The 25,956-nt window shown below is 48.7% G+C and overlaps 1 protein-coding gene across 3 annotated transcripts in view; it reads right to left on the bottom strand.

Annotated features, from left to right (window-relative positions):
• Positions 1–270: 270 nt before the first annotated feature.
• parp10 (poly(ADP-ribose) polymerase family member 10) overlaps positions 271–25,956 on the bottom strand; it is a 50,719-nt gene continuing 25,033 nt past the window's right edge. For all 3 annotated transcript variants that reach the window (XM_078230595.1, XM_078230603.1, XM_078230611.1), the window contains 6 exons: positions 25,070–25,282; positions 20,820–20,946; positions 15,267–16,334; positions 13,168–13,304; positions 8,462–8,630; positions 271–4,075 (listed from right to left, as the gene is read on the bottom strand). In XM_078230595.1, coding sequence (XP_078086721.1) covers positions 3,780–4,075; positions 8,462–8,630; positions 13,168–13,304; positions 15,267–16,334; positions 20,820–20,946; positions 25,070–25,282 — 2,010 coding nt within the window. In that variant the 3' untranslated portion in view covers positions 271–3,779. The remainder of the gene's footprint in view (positions 4,076–8,461; positions 8,631–13,167; positions 13,305–15,266; positions 16,335–20,819; positions 20,947–25,069; positions 25,283–25,956) is intronic.

Genomic DNA, 25,956 nt, shown 5'->3' with positions numbered 1-25,956 from the left:
TTCCTCCTCAACTCTGTCTTAAACCGACCCCCCTTTATTTTGAGGCTGTGTCCTCTAGTTTTAACTTCCTTACTAAGTGGAAAGATATAGGTATGTAAAAATATAGAAAAATGATATAGGAAAGATCATTCTAGAACACTACGTTAATACACATCATTCAGTGGGACTAGGAACACGTGGAACAGCAGCAAACTTGTCAAAGACAAATCTTTGACCAAGTCAAGAGGTACACAGAACTCAGCAAGTTTATTAATTTGTTTATTTAAACATTTGTTTATTTTTAAATCAATTCTCTTCCTCCCTGAGCGAAGACATTATCTGACAGGTTATAATTGATGAAAGAACAGAGAGGTAATACAGAGACATTGTTTCACTGGAACACTGATTGGGATTCAGTCCCTAAAAGGTCATTGGAAACAGATTCAATCATAACTTCCAAAATGGGATAAATTCAGGAAAAGGAAGCCTTTACTGAACGATGGGAGAAAACAGGGAGTGGAACTCAATGATAGTTCATTTAAAGTATCGACAATGGGCCGAATGGTCTCCTTCTGTGTTGTAGGATTTCCAGTGTGGTAATGGCAGTTCATTCCATCGCTACGGTCTAGTCCGCTCCCCTTTCCTCACACCGTTCTGGCAGTGATTACTTCAAACAAGGGGTGACTGGAGAGAGAGACAGGACGACCCCAACCCATTTGCCACGTCCCTAACCTAAGGCACTGGTGTCAGTGGCAGCATTGACCAATCCCTAGCTAACTCAGCATTGGCACACCCTGGAAGTGTTCTGGTCCACACAGCTCCAGATCCCGGGCAGCCTGTGCCACCCACCCCCGCCAACTTGGTAGCCCTGATCTCTCCTATGCAAAGGGTCACCTCAGAGTAACTTGCTGGGAGTTATGGCCCTTGTGCCTCTTGCCCCTGAAGCCACACTGTACTCAAGAACCTCCCCCCAGGTTGAGTGAGCGAGAGGTGAATCTTCTCCCAGACACCACGTCTCGCAGTAACCCTTCCAATCCCTCAGCACAAAAGAGCATCGCCCGCTTCTCATAATATCACCCAGGAATAAAACAAACATTCACAAATCCCACAGAGCCTTCACAAGGGCTTCTGAAATTCTATTTGTAAATAGTTCGAACCAGCAGTCTGCTTGGCTTCGATGACTGAAGGACAAGACAGAGTCAAGGGAATGTTGCCACTGCACAGGGAGACTCCAACAGTGCCTGGCTTGAAGAGCAGAGACATCTCAGCTTTTAAAAGGAAAGGTCATTTAGCTCCTATCAGAAACAGTCACAACTTCAACAACATTACATCGGGAGGCAAAACTTTGTGATTCAAATACAGCAATCGGTAAAGTGAGTAAATTTTTAAAAATCTCTTTCACAGGATATGGGCATTGCTGCCAGGTTAATAGGAACACAGGAGATAGGAGCAGGAGGAGGCCATTTGGCACTTCGAGCCTGCTCCGCTATTCAACACGATCATAGCTGATCGTCCAACTCAATAACCTAATCCTGCTTTCTCCCCATAACCTTTGATCCCATTCACCCCAAGTGCTATATCCAGCCGCCTCCTGAATACATTCAATGTTTTGGCATCAACTACTTCCTGTAGTAATGAATTCCACAGGTTAACCACTCTTTGGGTGAAGAAATGTCTCCTCATCTCCGTCCTAAATGGTCTACCCCGAATCCTCAGACTGTAATCCCTCATTGTTGTCTATTCTTAATTTCTCTCGAAGATGGTGACGAGCTATCGTCTTGAACAGCTTCAGAGTGTGCAGTGTAGGTACACCCACAGTTGTTCCTGTGCTTTGATATAACGTAGTGGCTTGCTAGGTCGTGTCAGAGGGCAGTTAAGAGTTGACCACATTGCTGTGGCTCTCGAGTCAGATGGAGGCCAGACTGAGTAAGGACGGCAGATTTCCTTCTCTGAAGGTGAGCCAGGTGGGTTTTCACAATCGAATAGTTTCGCGACTGTTAATAATGAGATTATCCTTGGACTGCAGAATGTTTCATTCATTGAATTTAGATTCCCCCGGCTGTCATGGTGGGATCTGAACTCAGGTCTCCAGAGTATCATTAGCCCAGGAACATTACCTCTAAGCACTGCCCCCACACCTGCCTCCTCTTCAAATGGAGTGCTGGCTTTTATCTCAACTGGACAGGAACCCAAAGGGTTCACAGTTATGCTGCAGTCAGGTAAGGTTCTGGTTACACTCCAAATGGATAAAGTTCCCCCCTATCCCCGCGCATTTCCCATGGCCAATCCACCTGAAGCGATAAAGTTCAGAAGTGCTGAAGGAAGTTGGGGGCGGAGGGGGTGGAATGTGTGCCTTCTTCAGTGAAATATGCGGCACAAAGACAGTATAATTCACAAGCTTTCATTTTGGAGGGAGGTGGGGGAGGGAGGAGTGAAATGCTGGTTACGTCACTAACCCAGGACAAAGCTCTGGAAACGCGGGGTCAAATCCCACCACGGCAGCTGAACTTTATCAAATATTTAACAAGGGGATAAAACTAAATTTATACAATTCATTGGTTGGGCTGTAGTTGAAAATTATGTCAAGTTTGGCAAACCTAGTCTACCCAACCTGCCTCGGAATTTAACCTCTTTTTCCTCAGGATCATTCTGAGGAGTGTATTCCGCTGGAACTGGACACAAGGGGTGTAACCAGAACCTTCCGTGACTGTAGCATAATTGTGAATCCTTTGGGTTCCAGTCCAATTGAGCTAAAGGCAATTTAAATTCAATTTAAATCTGGAATTGAAAAGTATTCTCAGTGATGGTGACATGAAACTATCAACGTAGGTTAGTAAACACTTTGTTAAAAACCCATCTGGTTCACTAATGTCCTTTAGGGAAGGAAATCTGCTGTCCTTACCCGACATGTGACTCCAGAACCACAGCAATGTAGTTGACTGCCCTCTGAAATCAAAATCATAGAATCCGTACAGTGCAGGAGGCCGAGCATGTCACTCAACACAAGGGCAGTTAGGAATGTGCAACAAGTGCTGGCCTTGCAAGTGACAGTCACATTCCATAGAATCCCTGCAGTGCAGGGAAAGAGGCCATTCAGCCCATCTCTGAAAGAGCATCCCACCCAGGCCCTCCCCTCTGCCCTATCCCCCTAACCCCACACATTTCCCATGGCCAGTCCACCTGACCCGCACATCTTTGGACTGTGGGAGGAAACCAGAGCACCCCAAGGAAACCCACGCAGACACGGGGAGAATATGCAAACTCCACACAGAGAGTGACCCGAGGCCAGAATTGAACCTGCATCCCTGGCGCTGTGAGGCACAGTAAGAAGTCTCACAACACCAGGTTAAAGTTCAACAGGTTTATTTGTGCTAACCACTGTGACATCCCATGAAAGAAAATATATATCACAAAAACTCCCAACTTAAATGGAAAGATGACAGTAAGGCAGCTTACTCAGAATGCAGTTGATAACAGAAAATAAGTTGAAGTCCTACCTAACCCCGCCAATGGAATGAATTTTTAATTTACATTTCTAAAGGGTGAGGTACCTTGTAATCCCGCGAGATTGCCGTGTGTGAGTTGCAGCATCATGAATTAAGAGAATGGGCTTGCTACGAACACAAGCCTATCTATTGTCTAATTGGCCAAGGCTTGGTGCATTGACCCAAACGCCCTATGGAAAGGGTTCGCCGCTCAGAGGGAGAAGGGTTGGGCCCAAGCTGCAGACTGGAAAAGCAGCAGAATAATCCGGATGTGATTGAAGATTAGAGTGCTGTCACGGGGGTGGTTGTGAGAAGCTAGCCTTTCTGGCAGCATGTGATGAGGTACTGAGGGTAAGCCTGGGTGTCATTGAAGATGACAAATATTTTCGGGTTCTCGGCGTTGTCGACAAGCGAGTCATATCGGAGCGGCATTTCGCTGTTCTCTTTCAGTGGTGGAGTCTTCATGTCTGACTTCCCGTTTGTGTAGGATCCAGTCAGGACATTCGTCACAAACACAAACTTATGCCCCTTGGCGTTGGGTGGGGAATATTGGTCCTGTGTCGACACGATAGCGTTTACTGCAAAATAAACACCTTGGCCGTAGACAGTGGCTGAAAGAGAAGGATATCAAATGTATCAGTCATTAATTACCCCTCCAGCCAGATACCCCCCCACCCCACTACCTCGACCCCCACCCACCCAAGGTCTCATCAAATCCTCCTGGACTATAGTTCTAAAATAGGCTAGACCAATATAGCAACAGCCTGCATTCGTACGGCACCTCTGAAGGGAGTGAATCGTTCCTCATAATTGGAATATTGTGTACGGTTCTGGGCGCCACACTATAGAAAGGATGTGAACACATTGGAGAGAGTGCGGAAGAAAAGTTAAAGTGTATTTATTAGTCACAAGTGAGGCTCACATTAACACTGCAACAAAGTTACTGTGAAATTCCCCTAGTCGCCACAATCTGGCACCTGTTCGGGTCAATGCACCTAACCAGGTTTACAAGAATGGTTCCAGGGATGAGAAACTTCAGTGATGAGGATAGATTGGGAAGGTTGGGACTGTTCTCCTTGGAGAGAAGAAGGCTAAGAGGAGATTTGATAGCAATGCTCAAAATCATAAGGGGGCTGGACAGAGTAGAGAGGGAGAAACTGTTCCCGCTTGTAAAAGGATCAAGAATGAGAGGGCACAGATTTAAAGTGATTTGTAAAAGAAGCAAACATGATGTGAGAAAAATCTTTTTCACACGAGTGGTTGGGGTCTGGAATGTTCCGTCTGGATGTGTGGTGGAGGCAGGTTCAATCGAGACATTCAAGAGGGCATTGGATGGTTATTGGAATAGAAACAACATGCAGGGATACAGGGAAAAGGCAGGGGGAATGGCACTAAGTCATAACGCTCGGTTGGTGAACCAGTACAGACACGATGGGCCAAAAGGCCTGTTTTTTGTTACAACCTTCTGCACCCTAACACTTCTGTGATATGCCAAAACTAACAGTGATGTTGCCTCAGGACAGTGTCACAGTGAAACACGGGAGGGGAAAGGTCCAATCCTTCAGGAACACCAAAGATAACGGTGCCAGAGCAGGAAACCATGGTAACGGTTGGGCGCGAATGCCGAGTGGAGATGTGCTGGATCTGGAGCTGGTACCAAAGGCCGCAGGGCAAAAGGACAAGGACATTTGTGACCTTTGTCTCAGTCACAGGGAATATAATTTGGGACTTGGAGAGATGTTTCAGCAGAAACTGGAGGGGTTCAAACAGGAGGTTCCAGGAAAGATGGTGATGGACTTGAGAGGCAAGGGTGGATGGAGATATGGGGCAGGAATTTGCAAAGACAGGAGAGGAGAGAGGGGTGGGGACAGCGAATTTGATGGAGAGAAGGTAGAAGACATGGAAGGGTTAATAACATTAGATAGCCCGGGGAAGGACAGCGAAGGGTTAACATCAGCTAACCTGGGGATGGACAGCAAAGGGTTAACAAGATCAGCTAACCCGGGGATGGACAGTGAAGGGTTAACAACAGCTAACCCTGGGAAGGACAGCGAAGGGTTAACGAGATCAGCTAACCCGGGGATGGACAGTGAAGGGTTAACAACAGCTAACCCTGGGAAGGACAGCGAAGGGTTAACAACATCAGCTAACCTGGAGGTGGACAGTAAAGGGTTGACAACATCAGCTAACCCGGGGATGGACAACGAAGGGTTAACAACATCAGCTAACCCGGGTGTGGACAGTGAAGGGTTATTAATGTCAGAATGATTTGGGCTAATGTTTCATTCTGCTATTGAATTCCGATGGTAACATCAGGTCTCCCTCCCTAACAGCACTGTGGGTGTGCCTACACCGCATGGACTGCAGTGTTCCGGGGCTCCACTCACCTCCCTGCTCAAGGGCAGTTTGGGATGGGCAATAAATAACGGCCCAGCCAGCGACGCCCACATCCCACAAAATAATGTTTAAAAATGGCGACAGCTGATCATTCTGCAATATCCTCACATTGAAGTTCCATTTCAGCCAGTCCAGGTGAGACCGGCAAAACCTTCCCCGGTACGCTGGAACAGCTGTGCAGCAAGCTGAGCGCACTGCGTACGCCACCTATTCTGTGGTCCCTTTACGTTACCGCATGTGTGCAGTCATGCCAAAATGTTAAAGAAGCCACCCATTTAAATAAATACATAATTACCCTTGAGAAGATGGTGGTGAGCCACCTTCTGGATGTCTCTGAGCGGGTAGGAAGCATCCTAAAAGGGGTGGGTAACCAGACAGACGTCATTGTCCACATTGGTGCAAATGACATAGGCAGAAAGAGCAGGGAGGTCCTGAGAGAGCAATTCAGGGAGTTGAGTAGTAGGCTAAAAACAGGGCCTCTAGGGTAGCGATCTCTGGACTACTCCCAGTGCCACAAGCTAGTGAGGCTAGGAACAGGGAGATTGTATAGCTGAACACGTGGCTAAAGGACTGGTGCAGGAGGGAGGGTTTCAAATTCATGGATCACTGGGAAGTCTTCAAGAGAGGATGGCACCTGTACAAGAAGGACGGATTGCACCTAAACTGGAGGGGCACGAATATCCTGGCTGGGAGTTTTGCGAGTGTGGTTCGGGTGGGTTTAAACTAATGTGGCAGGGGGGTGGGGATCAGAACAATAGGTCAATAAGCATAGAGGCTGGGGACGAGGTTGGGGCCAAGACAAGGCTATCTAGGAGGAAGAGCATTCCGGGGGAGGATGACCTCAGTGGGCCTGGAGGTCTGGAGTGCATCTGCTTCAATGCAAGGAGCGTCACGGGCAAGACAAATGAGCTTAGAGCCTTAAGGCTTGCGTGGAACTTGGATGTGGTTGCAGGGACGGAGACATGGTTAAAAGAACGACAGGACTGGCAACTGAATATTCCGGGGTATAAGTGTTTTAGGCGAGACTCAATTTACATGAATAATGGTTGGAATGCGAATACTTACAACTAATCAAGTCTTTAAGAAACAAAACAACGTGAGTGGAGAGAGCATCAAGACAACTCACGTTGTTTTGTTTCTTAAAGACTTGATTAGTTGTATTCGCATTCCAACCATTATTCATGTAAATTGAGTTTGTGTCTTTATAGGCTCTGTTTGTGAACAGAACTCCCACTCACCTGAAGAAGGGGCTTGGAGCTCCGAAAGCTTGTGTGGCTTTTGCTACCAAATAAACCTGTTGGACTTTAACCTGGTGTTGTTAAACTTCTTACTGTGTTTACCCCAGTCCAACGCCGGCATCTCCACATCATGACGAGTGGTGTTCCGCAGGGCTCTGTACTGGGACCTCTGCTGTTTGTGATATATATAAATGATTTGGAGGAAGATGTAGCTGGTGTGATCAGTAAGTTTGTGGACGACACAAAGATTGCTGGAGTTGCGGATAGTGATGAACATTGTCAGAGAATACAGCAGGATATAGATAGGCTGGAACATTGGGCGGAGAAATGGCAAATGGAATTTAATCCAGATAAATGCGAAGTGATGCATTTCGATAGATCTAATGTAAGGGGGAGCTATACAATAAATGGCAGAACCATCAGGAGTATAGACACACAGAGGGACCTGGGTGTACAAGTCCACAGATCCTTAAAGGTGGCAGCACAGGTGGAGAGGGTGGTCAAGAAGGCATATGGCATGCTTGCCTTTATTGGACGGGGCATAGAATATAAAAGTTGGCATATGATGTTGCAGCTCTATAGAATGTTGGTTCGGCCACATTTGGAATACTGCGTCCAGTTCTGGTCGCCACACTACCAGAAGGACGTGGAGGCTTTGGAGAGAGTGCAGAAAAGGTTTACCAGGATGTTGCCTGGTATGGAGGGTCTTAGCTATGAGGAGAGATTGGGTAAACTGAGGATGTTCTCCCCGGAAAGATGGAGGATGAGGGGAGATCTAATAGAGGTGTATAAAATTATGAAGGGCATAGATAGGGTGAACAGTGGGAAGCTTTTTCCCAGGTCGGAGGTGATGAACACAAGGGGTCACGAGTTCAAGGTGAGGGGGGCAAGGTTCAACACAGATGTCAGGGGGACGTATTTTACACAGAGGGTGGTGGGGACCTGGAATGCACTGCCAGGCAAGGTGGTTGAGGCGGACACGCTGGGATCGTTTAAGACTTATCTAGATAGCCACATGAACAGACTGGGAATAGAGGGATACAAAAGAATGGTCTAGTTGGGCACATGAGTGGCGCAGGCTTGGAGGGCCGAAGGGCCTGTTCCTGTGCTGTACTGTTCTTTGTTCTCTTTGTTCTTCAATCACTGCAGTCTCTGAGGTGTAGGTACACCCACAGTGCTGCTGGGGAGGGTGTGACAACATGCTCTGTTCACACACACTCTCTAATATATACCAGAAAGATTACAAAACTGGGAGTAAACTAAGGAGCGATCCTTTTCACTCAGCTTGTTCACCCTGAAGCTTCCTCCTCCGGTGGTAACTAGCCCATTGGTCGGGTTGCTGACAGCTGTCCTGAATCTTACCATTTTTCCCACAGAAACTCCTATTGAAACCGTGCACATAAATCTCCTTGGTGCTGGCCTCAGTTGTCCCGTGGTAGAGCACTCGCTCGACATTGCTCTGTGTGGCTACCATGCTGGTTTTCTTCAACATGTACTGCTGGTACAACAGCGGATTGTTCACCTTCTCCACCTGAGGAACAGTCAGGGATAAACTCGGGTTAACCTCAACTTCAGAAAGCTGCGGCTCACAAGAAAATACTTGAGTGGCAACATTCGATCGCAGAGTGACGTTCAGTGAACAACACAACTTAACATAAGAACATAGTGAAGAAGGGAAAGGGTTAATGTATTTTGTACTCAATGTATTTTGTACCTAAAAGGTCGAACTTTGTACTTAGAATGTATCACAAGCATAACCCTTCATTATGGCTAATCCCCTTGTTTATACTGCTTCTGACATTAATATAAGTTAACATTTATTCTTACAACGATAGTCAAATGTAAATGTGAGTGAGTTTGAGAGAATATAGTTTCTACCAGCTTGTGTGTGGTTTGCGGAAGGAAAGCAATTCCACGATGTTTGACAGGACTCCCGCTGGGGCCGCTGACCGCACACAGTCACTTCAAAGGGAAGAGCAGGAAACCAGAGACTACATCGTGGCTACAGCTGCCAGAGACTGGTGCTTCGTGACCTGAGAATCAGATACACTCTGATTTATGGTCAGATGCATCGTGCTTCGTGATCAAGGACTGTCAGTTGGACTTTAATTCATGACCAGACCAGTGTTTGTGTGGTGACTGGTGCTGGGAGCCATGCTGTATAAATGTCCCCACTTTCTTGTGTTCAGTGAGAGGTTTTGGTGAATCGCTGTTAAGGTTGCCAGACCTCTCCCGCAAGCTTGTGAGAATAAAGCCTACTCTATTTTGACTCATACCAGCCTCAGAGGTATTTTTACCTCCTACAATAAGAACTAGGAGCAGGAGTAGGCCATCTGACCCCTCGAGCCTGCTCCGCCATTCAATAAGATCATGGCTGGTCTTTTTGTGGACTCAGCTCCACTTACCCGCCCGCTCACCATAACCCTTAATTCCTTTACTGTTCAAAAATTTATCTATCCTTGCCTTAAAAACATTCAATGAGGTAGCCTCAACTGCTTCACTGGGCAGGGAATTCCACAGATTCACAACCCTTTGTGTGAAGACGTTCCTCCTCAACTAAGTCCTAAATCTGCTCCCCCTTATTTTGAGGCCATGCCCCCTAGTTCTCGTTTCACCCGCCAGTGGAAACAACTTCCCTGCTTCTATCTTATCCGCTTCATAATCTTATATGTTTCTATAAGATCTCCCCTCATTCTTCTGAATTCCAATGAGTATAGCCCCAGTCTACTCAGTCTCTCCTCATAAGCCAACCCTCTCAACTCTGGAATCAACCTAGTGAATAAGTATAGTCCCAATCTACTCAGTCTACCCTCAGAAACCAACACTCCCAACTCTGGAATCAACCTAGTGAATCCCCTCTGCACCCCCTCCAGTGCCAGTATATCCTTTCTCAAGTAAGGAGACCAAAACTGTACACAGTACTCCAAACCTGTCGTTTAGTGGTACAGAGCTGGAGTATTGCTGACAAACAAGGCACCTTGCGCCTCAGGACAGATACAAAAATGCTAAATTTCAAAGTGAATACTACACGAGAGAGGAGACCTGATTGGTTGGCAAGTCAACTCTGATTGGTCAAGGTATTCTCCATGGCAATGCCTCGACCAGAGTAGTCTTGCCAACCAATCAGCATTCTTATCTCTTGTAGAAAACATGTTGCTCCCTTTGAAATTTGGCATCTGTTGTCTGTCCTGATGAGTACCAGATGAAAAGCTTCGACAGCATCTCTCATTTTCCCGCAGCAATGTAATCGGAGTTAACCCATTAACCAGGAGCCGCTGTAATATTTCACATTATGAAGCATACCATCTCTTTGATTGTAAAATGTCAGATTTGTCACTCACTGAGCCATGGAGAGCTAATTGTGTAAATATCCGTCACAGGTCTGGCACCCACCCGGTTACAAATGGAAAAATAATCTTAGAGCAGGGAAAACCAATTGCCGAAAGCAGCCTGAAATTTACAAACTGTCACACTCCCTTGTTAATGAACTCTTCATAGAATCTACGGCACGGAGACAGGCCCTTCGGCCCAAACTGGTCCATGCCGACCAAAATGCCCATCTAAGTTCACCTCATTTGCCTGCATTTGGTCCATATCCCTCTAAACCTTTCCTATCCACGTATCTGTCCAAATGCCTTTTAAATGTCAATGTCCCTGCCTCAACCACTTCCTCCGGCAGCTCATTCCACACACGTACCACCCTCTGTGTAAAAAAGTTGCTCCTCGGGTTCCCATTAATTCTTTCCCCTCTGAACTTAAACCTATGCCCTCTAGTTCTCGATTCCCCAACCCTGGGAAAAAGACTGAGTGCATTCACCCTATCCATGCCTCTCATGATCTTATACACCTCTATAAGATCACCCCTCAGTCTCCTACGCTCCAAAGAAAAATGTCTTAGCCTGTCCAATCTCTCCCTATAACTCAGTCCCTTGAGTCCTGGCAACATCCCTGTAAATCTCTTCTGCACTCTCTCCAGCTTAATAACATCTTTCCTATAGCAAGGCAACCAAAGCTTATAACCAATTGTAATGATTATTTAAAGAAGTTAGTATAATAGAGGCCCAGGATCTGTTAACATAACACCCCAATCCTATTGTAGCTCTCAGATCACCAATCTCACAGAATGTCTGTACATTCCTCCCAAAAATACAGCTGAATTAATCAGACAGATGATTGTGTCCTTATGGATGCTCTACGCCCAGAACAGTTGTCGTGTTCCTCTACATAATATTGTTTCCTGCACTTTCCTGAGTAAAGGATTTGATGTGGTGTTAGGTGTTGTACGTAGCTGATGTCTCACGGTGGATCACACAGGGAGCCAAAAACCAATACAGTATTCAGATGAGTCAAGGTTAATGGATAGGGAGATTATTAGTCCAGTCCTTAAAATTAAAGGTAATATTTTCTGGCCTTGCGTTTATGTTATAAACGATTATTATTTACAAGAATGTTACATTTTCATGCACTTCCATCAACCATATCCACATTCATAAAGCAAAGTGTCAGTGTACATTTAGAAAAGAATAAACTCATTAATGATAGTCAGCATGGTTTTGTGAGAGGGAGGTCATGCCTCACTAACCTGGTGGAGTTTTTTGAAGAAGTGACCAAAATGGTTGACGAGGGAAGGGCCGTGGATGTCGTCTATATGGACTTTAGTAAAGCGTTTGACAAAGTCCCACATGGTAGGCTGGTGAAAAAGGTTGGATCTCATGGGATAAAGGGGGAGGTGGCTAGATGGGTGGAGAACTGGCTTGGTCACAGAAGACAGAGGGTGGTAGTGGAAGGGTCTTTTTCCGGCTGGATGCCTGTGACTAGTGGTGTTCCGCAGGGCTCTGTATTGGGACCTCTGCTGTTTGTGATTTATATAAATGATCTGGAAGGAGTAGTAACTGGGGTGATCAGTAAGTTTGCAGATGACACAAAATTGGCAGGGCTTGCAGATAGTGAGGAGCATTGTCAGAAGCTACAGAAGGATATAGATAGGCTGGAAATTTGGGCAAAGAAATGGCAGATGGAGTTCAATCCTGATAAATGCGAAGTGATGCATTTTGGTAGAAATAATGTAGGGAGGAGCTATACGATAAATGGCAGAACCATAAAGGGTGTAGATACGCAGAGGGACCTGGGTGTGCAAGTCCGCAGATCCTTGAAAGTGACGTCACAGGTGGAGAAGGTGGTGAAGAAGGCATATGGCATGCTTGCCTTTATAGGACGGGGCATAGAGTATAAAAGTTGGGGTCTAATGTTGCAGATGTATAGAACGTTGGTTCGGCCGCATTTGGAATACTGCGTCCAGTTCTGGTCGCCACACTACCAGAAGGACGTGGAGGCTTTGGAGAGAGTACAGAGGAGGTTTACCAGGATGTTACCTGGTATGGAGGGGCTTAGTTATGAGGAGAGATTGGGTCAACTGGGGTTGTTCTCCTTGGAAAGACGGAGGATGAGGGGAGACTTAATAGAGGTGTATAAAATTATGAAAGGCATAGATAGGGTGAACGGTGGGAAGCTTTTCCCCAGGTCGGTGGTGACGTTCACGAGGGGTCATAGGTTCAAGGTGAAGGGGGGGAGGTTTAACACAGATATCAGAAGGACATATTTTACACAGAGGGTAGTGGGGGCCTGGAATGCGCTGCCAGGCAAGGTGGTGGAGGCGGACACACTGGGAACGTTTAAGACTTATCTAGACAGCCATATGAACGGAGTGGGAATGGAGGGATACAAAAGAATGGTCTAGTTTGGACCAGGGAGCGGCGCGGGCTTGGAGGGCCGAAGGGCCTGTTCCTGTGCTGTATTGTTCTTTGTCACAGGGAAAAATACGCCCTCCTGAGGTGGTGAAGCTTCTCAGAGATATCTTTACAGTGAGTTTGCTTTGTGACTATACTCCCTCACTCTTCAGTGTAGAATTTCAGAATGACTATCAGGTGTGAACTTTCACCCTGTAGATGAAACCCAGTAACCTCAAAGTGCAGAGTCAGGGTGCATGAGTGAGCCCTTTGTCCCCCGAGATACTCATCTTTGGCAGTGAGCAAGACCATTCGGCAAAACAGAACAGGCTGGGGTCTGACCTTGATGATGTGGATTTTGTCGTGCATGTCTTTCAGGCTGAGAGAGAAATGTTGGACCATCTTCAAATACTCGTCACTGGATTCATTCAGCTGGACCAGCTCGATTCGCCCCGAGGCTAAAGACGAAGCATCTGTATCTGGGGAAAAGATGTGTAGAAGAGTCTGATCATGTTGGGCCTGTATTCATTGGAGTTTAGTAGAATGAGAGGTGACCTTATTGAGACATATCAGATTCTCACGGGGGGGGGGGCTTGACAGGGTAGATGCTGAGAGGCTGTTTCCCCTTGTAGGAGAGTCTAAGACCAGAGGGCAGAATCTCAGAGTAAGGGGCTGCCCATTAGAGATGAGGAGGAATTTCTTCTCTCAGAGGAGAGTGAATCTGTGGAATTCTTTACCAGAGAGGGCTGTAGAGGCCGGGACATTAAATATGTTCAAAGCTGAGATAGATTTTTTGTCAGTAAGGGAATGAAGGGTTATGGGGATAAGGTGGGAAAGTGGAGTTGAGGATTATATCAGATCGAATCAGCCACGATCTCATTGAATGGCAGAGCAGAGCTGATGGGCTGAATGGCCTCCTCTTGCTCCTACATCCGATGGTCACAGATCAGTTGCTATGATTCCTACATTACAATAGCGACTGTATTTGTCAGTGGCTGCGAAGTGTTCTGGGATGTTCTGAAGTTTGGAAAAGTTACTGAGTAAATGCAAACCTTTCTGTTTCGATTGGATCAAAGGCTCCATCTAGTGGCAGTGGGCAGGTTTGTCGCAGCAATGTGGTTTCAGGTTTCTACTGTGGATGGATGGTGCGGTTGTGCAGTTGCTGGTCACTGCAGGCCTGGTATCCCAGGGCAACAATCCCCACAGTGCAGAAGGAGGTCATTTGGCCCATCAAATCTGCACCGACAACAATTTCATCCAGGCCCCATCCCTGCAACCCCACATACTTACCCCACCAATCCCTCTAACCTACGCATCCCAGGACAATTCAGCATGGCCAATGCACCTAACTTGCAAATGTTTGAACTATGGGAGGAAACCAGAGCACCCGGAGGAAGCCCATGCAGACACAGGGAGAACATGCAGACTCCACACAGAGTGTGACCCAAGCCTGGACTTGAACCCGGGTCCCTGGCGCTGTGAGGCAGCAGTGCTAACCACTGTGCCACCGTGCTGCCCACAAAATTGATTTCCAACTGCACCATCTGCCATAGTGGGGTTTGAACACAGGCCCCCAGAACATTATCCTGGGTCTCCAGGTTGCCTGTCCTGTGACAATGTCGCTACGCTATCTCCTCCCCCTCCTTGCGGCACCTTTTGGTCCCTATAACTCCCAATGCCCTGGGGAGGGCTAGTATATTCTGCCTTTCTGGGTGCAGTTACCTATTCCTCCCCAACGTGTTATACTCAGTCTATATCGGGTGGGATTGTCTGGCCCCCTGCGGCATGTTTTCTGGCACATGGAGGCAGCTCGCTATTGGCTACTGGTGGGACCTTCCAGTCCTGCTGACGCCTGTGGTGTTTTGCGTTGTATGTCTGTCCCACTGTGGGGAAACTGTCAAGGGGGGGGGGGGGGGGCGTCACCTTTAGTGGGACCAGAAAACCCCGCCCATCACATCATAAAGTACTCATAGAAACATAGAAAATAGGAGCAGGAGGAGGCCATTCGGCCCTTTGAACCTGCTCTGCCATCCGATATGATCATGGCTGATCATCCAACTCAATAGCCTGATCCCACATTCCCCCCCATGTCCTTTGATCCGCTTCACCCCAAGAGCTATATCAAATTCCTTCTTGTTACCATTCCATGAAGTTTCCAACAATACAGATAAATATGAAGAACTTTGAGAGACAGGCAAAGGCCTGAACCCCACCACATTCCTCTAATATCTTCTTTCATTGCTACTGGGTTCGAGGAGAGTGGATAAATATTCCACGCCTTGCTCAATTCTCCTCAGAGACCGAGGTGAATGTCTACAAGTTCTTCCTTCAGGCATGAACAGGACAGACGGCCACAAACTGGCTAATTGGCTGAATTGTGATTTGCATTCTATTTGTTTCTATATTCTACGTCCATACAGAATTGTTGGGAATATAATTACCAATTGGTCTTTCCAGAGACTTCCTCTCAATGGGCAAGGACTCTGCGGCTCCCAAGCTGTATTCCTCCATTCGCTCAAAGTCAATGGTGTAAGGCTTGTTGTCGAATATCACATCGATCCTCTTCTCCTTCTGCTGAAATGCTTTCTCGATGCAAGCGCACACCTTCGATGTGTAAGGAACAGTGACCCCGTCCTGACAATGCCTCACCCACTGGACTGACCTGACGATTGCATCTTCTTCCATCTTTAACGTATCTTCCTGGACAGCCCAGTGCATGAGTTGGGTAATTCGTTCCTTAATGTGGAAGGTGTAATCTGCAAAGCCTCGAACCTTGACCTCCATCCCCTGAACAGTGATGTGGACGCCGTGCTTCTGCTGAAGGTATTCCAGGTAGCTCTTGTAATCTTTGCTCAGATTTTGGAAGCATTTGTGTTTCATTACATCTTCACGCAGGTGTAACCGGATGGTTCTCTCCAATTCGTCTACTAACTGGTTGATGGCCATGTCAGAACCACCACACACTGTTAACTGAGCAGAATTTGAGCTCTCTGCAGCCTCAGCCATGGACATTTGGATAACTTCTTCAAGGCTGGCCTCAGAGGTCTCAGCGTTGGACATCTGAATGGCAAGTTCCAGATTCTTCTCCTGCTGACTCATTGCCATTGCTTTTGAAAGTTCAAGGGCTTTCTGTAACTCTTCATCCTCTCTTGTCTGCTGGTCCATGGAGTACTGGACAGCAAGGCACAGCTGGGCATCATTCATGTCAGTGTCAGCCATCGTCCCAGTGCCCTCCAAATCCTCTGCATCACCTTCATCATCACCTCCATCTTCTTCTTGCTGCTTCTTGGTGTCAATGTTAGAGAGAGGGTCTTCCTCCATGACATCATTCCCAGCTCCAAGACACAGGCTGGATGGTCGATCGGTGTAAAGATCCTCTTCAACCGGAGCGTACTCATTCTCGTCAGAAACTCCTTGGGAAGTTGAGTTGTGCCCACCTTCACTCTCTCTCCTTTGGCCAGACGCAGCGACAGGCTCTTCGATTGATGCCAGCAAACTCTGGATTTCACCTGAAAAGCAAAACATGCAAGGAAGTGATTTTTGTGCTAATTTTACGTCGCATCGCATCTCCACATAATTCCCTAATGTCAAAGGGGATCATTAAACAAGTCAGACATTCACTCACGTTAGCAGAGTAAGGGTCAACGGTTTCAGAGAGAAGACTGCCTTTGGCCATTCCGCCTACTGTTCCCTCGGCGAATCTTGAATCCCTGTCTAGTTCCTTCTGAAAACCAATGTTTCTTCTTCTGCCACCCAGTGACTTTACTCAGGCCATTGAGGCCGGCTTATTGGAATATGAACTCCCATATTACAGCGGTGCAGAGGGAGGACAATTCGGAGGAGTCGTGTAGCGAGTCACTCTGGGTGGAGCTTAGAAACAGGAAAGGCGCAGTCACTATGTTGGGGGTGTACTACAGGCCCCCCAACAGCCCAAGGGAAGTGGAAGAATGGATATGTCAGGAGATACTGGATAGGTGCAGGAAATATAGGGTTGTTGTAGTGGGAGACTTCAATTTCCCTGGTATAGACTGGAAATCGCTGAGGGCAGGGACTCTGGATGGTGAGGCATTTGTAAAATGTGTACAGGAGGGTTCGTTGGAACAATATGTGGACAGCCCAACTAGAGAGGGGGCTATACTGGACCTGGTGCTGGGGAATGAGCCCGGTCAGGTCTTCAAAGTTTTGGTCGGGGAACATGTGGCAAATAGTGACCACAATTCTGTTAGCTTTAGGATAGTGATGGAAAAGGATGAGTGGTGTCCCAAGGGTAAGGTGTTGGATTGGGGGAAGGCTAACTTTATTGGGATCAGGCAGAAATTGGCAGCTCTTGATTGGGAGAGGCTGTTTGAGGGTAAATCCACATCTGGTATGTGGCAGTCTTTTAAGGAACGGTTGTTAGGGCTACAGGACAAGCATGTGCCTGTAAAAAAGAAGGATAGGAAGGGTAGGATTAGAGAACCGTGGATAACCAGGGAAATTGAGGGACTGGTCAAAAGGAAAAGAGAGGCGTATGTTAGGTCCAAGCAGCTAAAAACGGAGGGAGCTCTGGAGGAGTATAATGAAAGTAGGAAAATACTCAAACGGGGAATTAGAAGAGCAAAAAGGGGTCACGAAATGTTCTTGGCAGACAGGATTAAGGAGAATCCCAAGGCATTTTATTCATACGTTAGGAACAAAAGGGTTGTAAGGGAAAAAATCGGACCTCTCAGGGACAAAAGTGGGGACTTATGCTTGGAGCCCAAAGAGGTAGGGGAGATCCTAAATGAATACTTTGCGTCGGTATTCACTAAGGAGAGGGATGTGTTGACTGGGAGTGTCTCGGAGGGGAGTGTTGAACCGTTGGAGAAAATCTCCATTACAAAGGAGGAAGTGTTAGGTTTGTTAGAGAATATAAAGACTGACAAATCCCCAGGGCCTGATGGAATCTATCCAAGGCTGCTCAGGGAGACGAGAGGTGAAATAGTTGGGCCTCTGACGCAAATCTTTGTCTCGTCACTGGACACAGGTGAGGTCCCAGAGGATTGGAGGATAGCCAATGTGGTCCCGTTATTTAAGAAGGGTAGGAAGGATAACCCGGGTAATTATAGGCCGGTGAGCTTGACGTCCGTGGTGGGGAAGTTGTTGGAGAAGATTCTTAAAGATAGGATGTATGCGCATTTAGAAAGGAATAAACTCATTAACGATAGTCAACATGGTTTTGTGAGAGGGAGGTCATGCCTCACGAACCTGGTGGTGTTTTTTGAAGAAGTGACCAAAATGGTTGACGAAGGAAGGGCCGTGGATGTTGTCTATATGGACTTTAGTAAAGCATTTGACAAAGTCCCTCATGGTAGGCTAGTGAAAAAGGTTGGATCCCATGGGATAAAGGGGGAGGTGGCTAGATGGGTGAAGAACTGGCTTGGTCATAGAAGACAGAGGGTGGTAGTGGAAGGGTCTTTTTCCGGCTGGAGGCCTGTGACTAGTGGTGTACCGCAGGGCTCTGTATTGGGACCTCTGCTGTTTGTGATTTATATAAATGATCTGGAAGAAGGAGTAACTGGGGTGATCAGTAAGTTTGCGGACGACACAAAACTGGCAGGACTTGCAGATAGTGAGGAACATTGTCAGAGGCTACAGAAGGATATAGATAGGCTGGAAATTTGGGCAAGGAAATGGCAGATGGAGTTCAATCCTGATAAATGCGAAGTGATGCATTTTGGTGGGAATAATGTAGGGAGGAGCTACACGATAAATGGAAGAACCATAAAGGGTGTAGAGACGCAGAGGGACCTGGGTGTGCAAGTCCACAGATCTTTGAAGGTGACGTCACAGGTGGAGAAGGTGGTGAAGAAGGCATATGGCATGCTTGCCTTTATAGGACGGGGCATAGAGTATAAAAGTTGGGGTCTGATGTTGCAGATGTATAGAACGTTGGTTCGGCCGCATTTGGAATACTGCGTCCAGTTCTGGTCGCCACACTACCAGAAGGACGTGGAGGCTTTGGAGAGAGTACAGAGGAGGTTTACCAGGATGTTGCCTGGTATGGAGGGGCTTGGTTATGAGGAGAGATTGGGGAAATTGGGGTTGTTCTCCTTGGAAAGACGGAGGATGAGGGGAGACTTAATAGAGGTGTATAAAATTATGAAAGGCATAGATAGGGTGAACGGTGGGAAGCTTTTCCCCGGGTCGGTGGTGACGTTCACGAGGGGTCATAGGTTCAAGGTGAAGGGGGGGAGGTTTAACACAGATATCAGAAGGACATATTTCACACAGAGGGTCGTGGGGGCCTGGAATGTGTTGCCGGGCAAGGTGGTGGAGGCGGACACACTGGGAACGTTTAAGACTTATCTAGACAGCTATATGAACGGAGTGGGAATGGAGGGATACAAAAGAGTGGTCTAGTTTGGACCAGGGAGCGGCGCGGGCTAATTGTTCCTGGTTTCTCGTTTCAAGGCTTCATTCTACGATCATCTTGCTGGTGCCAGTACAGAGTGAGACTGCGGATAGTTGGGAACCTGTCTCGGGGGCAGGGAATTCATATGGTGTTCGTGGAAGTGGAAATGACTAGGGTTGGGAAGCATTTTCCGATCGGGGCCATTGTGATCTCCTGGACTCGTTTCGATCGCCTCAGAGGGTCGGAGAGGAATTTCCCAGATTTTTTTTCCCCATATTGGCCCTGGGGTTTTTCACTCTGGGTTTTCGCCTCTCCCTGGAGATCACATGGTCTGGAATGGGGGGGTGGGGGTAAGTTAATAGGTTGTAATGAACAAAGCATCGTAGCTGTGAGGGACAGCTCGGTGGATAGGATATTGGTATGTAGATAGGCTGGAAAATTGGGCGGGGATCCTGGATTCGGGATTCAATCCTGGACCGGGGAGCGGCGCGGGCTTGGAGGGCCGAAGGGCCTGTTCCTGTGCTGTATTGTTCTTTGTTCTTTGATTAAGGAGTCAATTGATGGGCCAATCAGGGAGTCTTTGCCTTGTATTTAACAGGGTGTGTCAGTTCCTCTGGCACTCCCGAAGGTAGGCTGCTGACTGCGAGCACTCTGTGTACTGTTGTTGGAATTGTAAATAAAGGGATTTTGGTGAAGTGATTTCTGCTGCCAAAGACTTATGACACCATGCAACATATTTATGAACCAATTTGGTAAAACAAATTGAGTTAAAAGGAAAAGTAACCCCGGGTTATAAATTCACCTTGGGTGGAATCACACAAGATGGTCGCCAGGGAATTGCCAGCCCATTTTGGATTCTGTTCCATTTTCTCGGGGTGGAAAGTGGGCTGCTGAGCGGCTGGCGCCCATTTGGAGCACGTGTGCATTGGTGCTCTGCCAATCTGTATCACCATGCACTCACACACCAACCCTGTGCCAGCATGCTCCCTCATGGAGGCAGAGTCTCTCAGGAATGGTCCGGTGTATGAGGGGACTGCAGTAAGAAGCACAGTGGGTGTACCAGCAAGAATGTGGACTGCAGCGCAGCGGGGCAATGACTCATCAACACCTCTTCAAGGCAAGCAGGGGCAGACAGCAAGTGCCAGCTTTGTCGTCAACATTCACATCACAAGAATGTAAAAGAAAATCCAACTGGCATTTCTTTTTCCCTCAGCCTCATTAACTCAGACTGAACGGGAGGCGATGGCCTCGAGGTATTATCGCTAGACTATTAATCCAGAAACTCAGCTAATGCTCTGGGGACCCGGGTTCGAATCCCGCCACGGCAGATGGTGGAATTTGAATTCAATTAAAAAATATCTGGAATTAAGAATCTACTGATGACCATGAAACCATTGTCGATTGTTGGAAAAACCCATCTGGTTCACTGATGTCCTTTAGGGAAGGAAATCTGCCGTCCTTACCTGGTCAGGCCTACATGTGACTCCAGAGCCACAGCAATGGGGTTGCCTCTCAACTGCCCTCGGGCAATCAGGGATGGGTAATAAATGCTGCCCAGCCAGTGACGCACACGTCCCATGAATTAATAAAAAAAATATGACATTATAAATCTTCTACTTACCGAGATCTGGGATATTTCCATTTGAGTCACACAGATTCACTGATTGCTGCAGCTGGGGTTCTGTGCGGACACAAACATCTCTTTCAAAGCTGGGAGTTGCCCGGCCGTTTTGGATTTCTAGGGGATGCTGACGAGAAAAGGTGAAGTTGTTGTTAGCGATGCTAATGGAAGGGAATGGGACAGAGTGACACAGCGGCACAGGCACTTTCCGGTCTATACAGTGTCTGTGCTGCCAGTCTAATGATTTTAATTACAGCTTGGCCTGCTTGAATATCAACTGGTCAAATTGCTGGTCCAATCAGGGAGCCCCATGCTCTGTCTTTTCAGGAGTGTCAGTTCCTCTGGCACTCCGGGTGTAGACTGTATACTGAGAGAGCTCCGTATACTGGGGGCGCTCTGGGCACTGGGGGCGCTCTGGGCACTGGGGGCGCTCCGGACACTGGGGCCGCTCCGGACACTGGGGCCGCTCCGGACACTGGGGCCGCTCTGTGCACTGGGGGCGCTCCGGACACTGGGGGCGCTCCGGACACTGGGGGCGCTCCGGACACTGGGGGCGGTCCGGACACTGGGGGCGCTCCGGACACTGGGGGCGCTCCGGACACTGGGGGCGCTCCGTACACTGAGGGCGTTCCGTGCACTGAGGGCGCTCCGTGCACTGACGGCGCTCCGTGCACTGACGGCGCTCCGTGCACTGACGGCGCTCCGTGCACTGAGGGCGTTCCGGACACTGGGGTGCTCCGGACACTGACGGCGCTCCGGACACTGACGGCGCTCCGTACACTGACGGCGCTCCGTACACTGACGGCGCTCCGTACACTGGGGTGCTCCGTACACTGACGGCGCTCCGTACACTGACGGCGCTCTTTACACTGACGGCGCTCCGTACACTGACGGCGCTCCGTACACTGACGGCGCTCCGTACACTGACGGCGCTCCGTACACTGACGGCGCTCCGTACACTGACGGCGCTCCGTACACTGAGGGCGTTCCGTGCACTGAGGGCGCTCCGTGCACTGACGGCGCTCCGTGCACTGACGGCGCTCCGTGCACTGACGGCGCTCCGTGCACTGAGGGCGTTCCGGACACTGGGGTGCTCCGGACACTGACGGCGCTCCGGACACTGACGGCGCTCCGTACACTGACGGCGCTCCGTACACTGACGGCGCTCCGTACACTGGGGTGCTCCGTACACTGACGGCGCTCCGTACACTGACGGCGCTCTTTACACTGACGGCGCTCCGTACACTGACGGCGCTCCGTACACTGACGGCGCTCCGTACACTGACGGCGCTCCGTACACTGACGGCGCTCCGTACACTGACGGCGCTCCGTACACTGACGGCGCTCCGTACACTGACGGCGCTCCGTACACTGACGGCGCTCCGTACACTGAGGGCGCTCCGTACACTGAGGGCGCTCCGTACACTGAGGGCGCTCCGTACACTGACGGCGCTCCGTACACTGACGGCGCTCTGTACACTGACGGCGCTCCGTACACTGACGGCGCTCCGTACACTGACGGCGCTCCGTACACTGACGGCGCTCCGTACACTGACGGCGCTCCGTACACTGACGGCGCTCCGTACACTGACGGCGCTCCGTACACTGACGGCGCTCCGTACACTGAGGGCGCTCTGTACACTGAGGGCGCTCCGTACACTGACGGCGCTCCGTACACTGACGGCGCTCCGTACACTGAGGGCGCTCCGTACACTGAGGGCGCTCCGTACACTGACGGCGCTCCGTACACTGACGGCGCTCCGTACACTGACGGCGCTCCGTACACTGACGGCGCTCCGTACACTGAGGGCGCTCCGTACACTGAGGGCGCTCCGTACACTGAGGGCGCTCCGTACACTGAGGGCGCTCCGTACACTGACGGCGCTCCGTACACTGACGGCGCTCTGTACACTGACGGCGCTCTGTACACTGACGGCGCTCCGTACACTGACGGCGCTCCGTACACTGAGGGCGCTCTGTACACTGACGGCGCTCCGTACACTGACGGCACTCTGTACACTGACGGCGCTCCGTACACTGAGGGCGCTCCGTACACTGAGGGCGCTCCGTACACTGACGGCGCTCCGTACACTGACGGCGCTCCGTACACTGACGGCGCTCCGTACACTGACGGCGCTCCGTACACTGACGGCGCTCCGTACACTGACGGCGCTCCGTACACTGACGGCGCTCCGTACACTGACGGCGCTCCGTACACTGACGGCGCTCCGTACACTGAGGGCGCTCCGTACACTGAGGGCGCTCCGTACACTGAGGGCGCTCTGTACACTGAGGGCACTCTGTATGGTACACTGGATTTTGTAAATAAAGGAATTCTGGTGAAAGGACTTCCGCCTCCGAGGATTTATTACACCAGTAAGAAGCACATTACTGCTGTAGGCTTTCATGGAGCCGCAGTTAACTCAACCCCACTGAGTCCAGAAAATCACTGTGAAAGCTACACTGCAGCCACCCGGTTAAATTCACAAACTCAGAGGGAAATGATTCTCAGGAGAAAACAGGGTCACTCAAAACAAAACAGACCAATCAATCTTTTCCCAATTCTGTGCTTCCCAGTCTCTATCCGACAACAGTAAATAAGACGGAGGACGTGTTCCACAATCAGACCCTTACCTTCGAGGAGTTCTGGCAATCTGCTTCTCAGATCTTCAGGTGAACCTTCGAGAGTAATCTCATATCATAGAATCATAGAATCTACAGTGCAGAAAGAGACCATTCGGCCCATCGAGCCTGCACTGACAACAATTCCACCAGGCTCTAACCCGTCACCCCACATATTTACCCTGCTAATCCCCCTGACACTAAGGGGCTGTTTATCATGGCCAATCCACCGCACATCTTTGGCCTGTGGGAGGAAACTGGGGCACCCGGAGGAAACCCACGCAGACACGAGGAGAACGTGCAGACTCCACACAGACAGTGACCCGAGGCCGGAATTGAACCCGGGTCCCTGGCGCTGTGAGGCAGCAGTGCTAACCACTGTGCCACCATGCTGGCCCATCAAGCTGAGTTGAGATTATACACTTGCACTCCCGTGACGTGCATCGACTGTGTCACCAACAAAATGAGGATGGTTTCTCCCCCATTGTTCATATTTACAATGGGCTGCTGGATTCCTTCCACAATCACTGATAATCCTCAATGCTGTACCTGGGTGATATGATAGTCTTCCCTAAAGAACATTAATTGAACCAGATGGGTTTTTCCGACAATCGGACATCAGTAGATTCTTAATTCCAGATTTTTTTTTATTGAATTCAAATTCCACCATCTGCCGTGGCGGGATTCGAACCCACGTCCCCAGAACATTAGCTGAGTTTCTGGATTAAGAGTTCAGTGATAATACCACTAGGCCATCGCCTCCCCTAATGTCCCTTCATTCCAGTTTACTTCATTCCCCAGTCTGATCAAAGCTCTAATATCGGCACAGTTCCAGCCTCGATCCTTAACCCCGGAATTGAATTTCACCAGTTTGTGAAAACATCACTTGTGGAAACATCGATTCCCGACTTGGGTCACTGTCTGTGTGGAGTTTGCACATTCTCCTCGTGTCTGCGTGGGTTTTCTCCGGGTGCTCCGGTTTCCTCCCACAGTCCAAAGATGTGCGGGTTAGGTTGATTGGCCATTCTAAAAAATTGTCCCTTAGTGTCCTGAGATGCGTAGGTTAGAGGGATTAGCGGGAATAATGTGTAGGGATATGGGAGTAGGGGCTGGGTGGGATTGTGGTCGGTGCAGACTTGATGGGCCAAATGGCCTGTTTCTGCACTGTAGGGTTTCTATGATCAGTTTAAATCTCACAAAATTGATCATGTAACTAGGACCTGTTGTTCATCACCTCTTAACTAAACTGCCCGCTTTTGTTCAACCCTGTTCCATCCCATTATTCACCGTTTTAGATAATTCATAGCCCTAGAATCTCTCTTGTTCTAACAGATGTGGAATTCGCTGCCCCAAAGTGCGGCAGATGCTGAGACAGTGGGTAAATTTAAGGAAGAGTTAGACAGAATGTTAATTGGTAATGGGGTTGAAGGGTTATGGGGAGAAGGCAGGAAAATAGGGATGAGGAGCATATGAGGCACAATCGAATAGTGGAGCGGACTCGATGGGCTGAATGGCCTAATTCTGCTCCTATAACCTTGTGAACTTATGAAAGAAAGACCCAGCTTTTCAGGATTTCTCTCCGATAATGTGTAAACGCGACCCTCGGCATTTCATGAATGACTGCATACCTCGGACTGCAACATTATCCAATGCACTCTCTCCAACCCAATCGTACACCTGTACTTGATCTCCAGCTGATTCAAAATGTTGGTCCCACGCTCCTCCAGCAAGAAGCGGGAGATGCCGGGTTCCTGAAGAGTCACTGTCCTGGAGCAGATGTTTGAGGTGATGCTGCGAAGTAGCTCATCCACAGCTGTACAGGCACTGCCTACCCCAGTGATCTGTGCAAAGATATAGAGCAAAAACACACACTGCAAATTCAGAGAAATACACTGGACACAAAGCACAGAAAAAGGCCACTCAGGTTACTTGTGTCATTCTTGAGGTTTTTCCTCAAGTTTCAGCAGGCTAGCTTTTGCAGATTCTGTGTGTCCTCCTCACAACTTGCATTCCTACCTATCTCTACATCATCAGCAAATCTGCCTCCAACACGCTCAGCCTGTTCACGAGATTACTTTTTAAAAATTCACGTGGGACGTGGGCGTCACTGGCTGGCCAGCATTTATTGCCCATCCCTGGTTGCCCTTGGAGGGCAGTTGAGAGTCAACCACACTGCTGTGGCTCTGGAGTCACATGTAGGCCAGACCGGGTAAGAACAGCAGATTTCCTTCCCTAAAGAACATTACTTAAGCAGATGGGTTTTTCCGACAATCGACAATGGCTTCATGGTCATCAAAAGATTCCAGATTGTTTTTTATTGAATTCAAATTTCACCATCTGCTGTGGCGGGATTCGAACCTGGGTCCCCAGAACATTAACTGAGTTTCTGGATTAATAGTCTAGTGATAATATCACTAGGTCATTGCCTCCCCATGAATAGTAATAGAACACTAGGCCCTTCAAGCCTGCCCTGCAAGCCTGCCCTGTGATTCAATAAGATTATGGCTGATCTTAT

This window comes from Mustelus asterias, chromosome 2 (assembly GCF_964213995.1).
Source record: "Mustelus asterias chromosome 2, sMusAst1.hap1.1, whole genome shotgun sequence".
In the NCBI taxonomy this organism is placed as follows: Eukaryota; Metazoa; Chordata; class Chondrichthyes; order Carcharhiniformes; family Triakidae; genus Mustelus; species Mustelus asterias.
This window is presented reverse-complemented; position numbering and strand designations above follow the sequence as displayed.